Raw genomic sequence first — 3,675 nt, forward strand, 5'->3', positions numbered from 1 at the left:
TATTTATATTTTGATCGAGTTTAAGAATTTTTTGAATTCCTTCTTGCCGAGCCAAAAAAGATGGCTGTTTAACTTAGCAAAGGTGGGAAGCCACGGCAGAAATTTTTAGAGGAGTTTCGTATATGAGCAGAGAAACGAAGGCTCGGCGTCATGCATGCAACTATTAAAATAAAACTAAAATGATCGAATGAAATTGCTAAAGCCGTAGAAACAGTTGAAACCGCAAATCCCTGACTGAAACAAATTAATGCTATTCAGCTACAACACTTTACTTAAGCTTAAATCCCAACCTTTTTTTCTATAAGCACAAAGTCACATGCAAGCAAACCTTGATCACCACTTCCAGCAAAAAGTACTTTACTTCCACTACTTTACAAGAAAAGACCTACTCGAGTGATCACAGTTGTAATTTAAAAGATTTTTTTATAAATAAAAATGGAGAAAAAAAAAATTATTTCTAGCCAGATGAATTTTCTGCCACCTAATATATAATTGTATATTTCTTTTTAAATTAGTTTTATTATTACACTCCTATTAAATAATTTTTTTTTTATATTTGGCTTGATTTCCTTCCGAATTAAGACATAATTAACACACATACATGCGCACACATATATATATATAATATCTGATTAATATAATTAGGCTAATTCGCCCCACTTAGTCATCTATAACAATGCTGCATAAATTTTGAATCTGCTTTGATCAATAATTATTTAGCGCTTAGAAATTTATAGTAGTGCAGTGTGGATATTTTTAATTTGTTAAAATTATTAGTAGAATAAATAATAAAAAAATATTTAAATTTAGAAAAAAATTAAAAATATAATAAATAAAAATTTAATTTTTAAAAATATACCTTATAAATATTTGTGAAAACTCTTATTCATCATCTCTGCATTTTTTTTTACTATAATTTTTAAGATCTGATAATGTACATTTAATTTTTTATATTAAAATTTAGTAGAATTGTTTTTTTTTAGTAAATATAGATATATATTAATTTTTAAAAAAAAATTTATATTAACTATTAAGAAAACTTAAAAGCTACATATCAATTAGTGGTAATAATAAGACTAATGAATTTTATTTAATATAATATAATATATATATATATATATATATATATGTGTGTGTGTGTGTATGGGTTTTTAAATATTTTAAATAATTAAGAAAATTAGTAGAAGCGAAATTCAATATTTTAAGATTTTTTATTTTATTATAATAAAATTTTTAATTAATTAATAATACTTTTATGATTATAATTATAAATTTACTGTATTAGAAATTATAATAGGATTTTTTATATGAATAGAATTATTATTAAAATAATATTAAATTTTAATTTATATTAATTATGTTAATATTAGAAATTAAAATTATTTAGAGATTTAATGACAAAAATATCATCACTAAAAGCTATTAACGACCAAATAATATAAATGTGCCTCTCACTGTTTAAAGTATTAACAACATATTTACAGTCGCTAACGATATTTGTCACTAAACACGTTATTCATCACTAAATTTAATTACATGTTAGCATATATCAGTGACAAATTGATTGTCGCTAAACAATCTTATTAACAACGAACTATAACTAAAAATATTTTTAATAATATTTTTATAATAGTATAAACAATAAAGAATATTTTTGTCTATTCCAATATTTCTCTCTCACTTAATATATATATATATATATATATATATATATATATATATAGAGAAATATATTACTGTAACTTATGGTACTAATATATAGCTTGTGGAAAGGGGTGATTTCATATTATTGAATTTATAGGTATTCCAATTCACAATAAGTAATGGTAACACATCCATCTTAAAATATAGAAACTGATTAAGGAGTGTGAAAACATAACACATCCATCTTAGAAGATGGAAGCTGATCATTAAGTAATGGAAAAACAAAACAATTCTATTGTGTATATTTCATTGCACATTCACTAAAACAAGTGCATGTAATTGTTTTCTACATATATTATAAATATCCATAAATAACCTAAAATCATTATTGTGTATCTACTCAAAAGATTATATTAATAATATTTTCATTATTTTTAAATACAGTGAGATTTTTTGAGATTCTGTTGAATCTCAAAATTTTCTCTCAGAGAAGAAAAACTTTTAATTTTTTAAATTACGTGTTACACGTAAGTAATACTAACTTTAGACAAAGCTGAGATGACCTAATTTGGATTCTACAATTGAGCTTAATTACACGTGACGGCTTTAGATTAGCTAGATAATAAGTTTTGGATTCTGTGACCGATCATGGTTAATTCAATTCTATGTGCCACCTTCACTTTTCTTGGCTTATATATAACCTAGACATCTTAAACATCTACATTGTAGTTAGCAAGTGTTGAGGTAGCTTTAGAATTTGACTATTAGAGTTTTTATTTTTAATTTCTTTTCCATTTCTATTGTTCATATAGTAGCTATTATTTTATTCCTTTGATTACTATCTAAATATGGTGACTATCTATTTGATTTTTTTTTTTTTTGTTCAAAATGTAATTTTCACTCATTTTAATCAACTCGGGTTATTAATAATCTAAACATAAAATTTAATCACTTAACAATAGCTAGAGGGTGTTTTAACCTAGCTAGAATCATAGACTATCATGTTCTTGTTGAATACTTGTTATGATTGTTTACTCTTAATAATAGTAACTTCATGTATGCAGAAAAGCAGAGAATTGTGTATTTGAGAAAGGCATGTCTAGTTCACAGAATTCAACAGTGACCAAAGAAGAAATGTTTGATGGAAATGAGAATCACATAAACAACGGGAATCCTTTCTCAGTACTAGTTGTGGATGATGATAATGTTGTTCGAACAATCCACAAAATGATGCTTGAAGTAAAAGGCATGGAAGTACAACTAGCTACTAATGGTAAAGAAGCTGTCGATCTTCATCGTGTTGGGGCTTGTTTCAATCTTATTCTCATGGACAAGGATATGCCCGTCATGAATGGGTATCAGGTAAATTTGTCTGAGACTATAATGAATTACCTTATGGAGATCGAATCCACTAACCCAATGCGCATATGAATGAATGACAGGCAACAAAGGAGTTGCGAGACATGGGCGTGAATTGCCCTATTATTGGTGTGACCTCTTCTACTGAAGAGGCTGAGTTGGAAGAGTTCATGGAGGCAGGCTTGGACGACTGTATTTGTAAGCCACTGACCATTGAGAAAATTGCCTGTTACCTCCCTGGGGTTGCCTCCACTAGCACTGCCAACCATAGAGATGACTATGACGACTATGTGGAGGTGGAGGATGAGAACGCTGACCGCGCCAGCAGCACCAATAGCAACAACAACTAATGTAGCAAGCTGATCATGACTGCAATAGACCAAATTCATCCTTAAAACTTGATAACAAGAGAGTTTTTGGATCTTAATTTTGTCTAAAACTTTTATTGTCGTTGCTTGGAGTATGAACTCCATGTATGATACATGAATAAAGCCTCTTTAAGGGGCTATGCTATGAATAAAATTAAAAGTTGAAAATCTATCGTTTGAGTTGTGTAATTAAAATTTAGAACATTTGAATTTAAAAAGTTTTATCTAAAAATTGCATACCCTAAAAATTAAAATTTGGCTCTCAACCACTTATCAAACAAAATTTTATCTATGCATATTGCTT

At 27.4% G+C, this 3,675-nt stretch overlaps 1 protein-coding gene across 1 annotated transcript; it reads left to right on the forward strand.

Annotated features, from left to right (window-relative positions):
• The first annotated feature begins 2,739 nt into the window (after positions 1-2,739).
• LOC110664281 (two-component response regulator 24-like) lies at positions 2,740-3,353 on the forward strand. The gene is made up of 2 exons (XM_058143396.1): positions 2,740-3,006; positions 3,087-3,353. Exons 1-2 carry the CDS (start codon positions 2,740-2,742, stop codon positions 3,351-3,353), a joined length of 534 nt encoding a protein of 177 aa, XP_057999379.1.
• Positions 3,354-3,675: the final 322 nt, after the last annotated feature.

Source organism: Hevea brasiliensis, chromosome 3 (genome assembly GCF_030052815.1).
Source record: "Hevea brasiliensis isolate MT/VB/25A 57/8 chromosome 3, ASM3005281v1, whole genome shotgun sequence".
Lineage (NCBI taxonomy): Eukaryota > Viridiplantae > Streptophyta > Magnoliopsida > Malpighiales > Euphorbiaceae > Hevea > Hevea brasiliensis.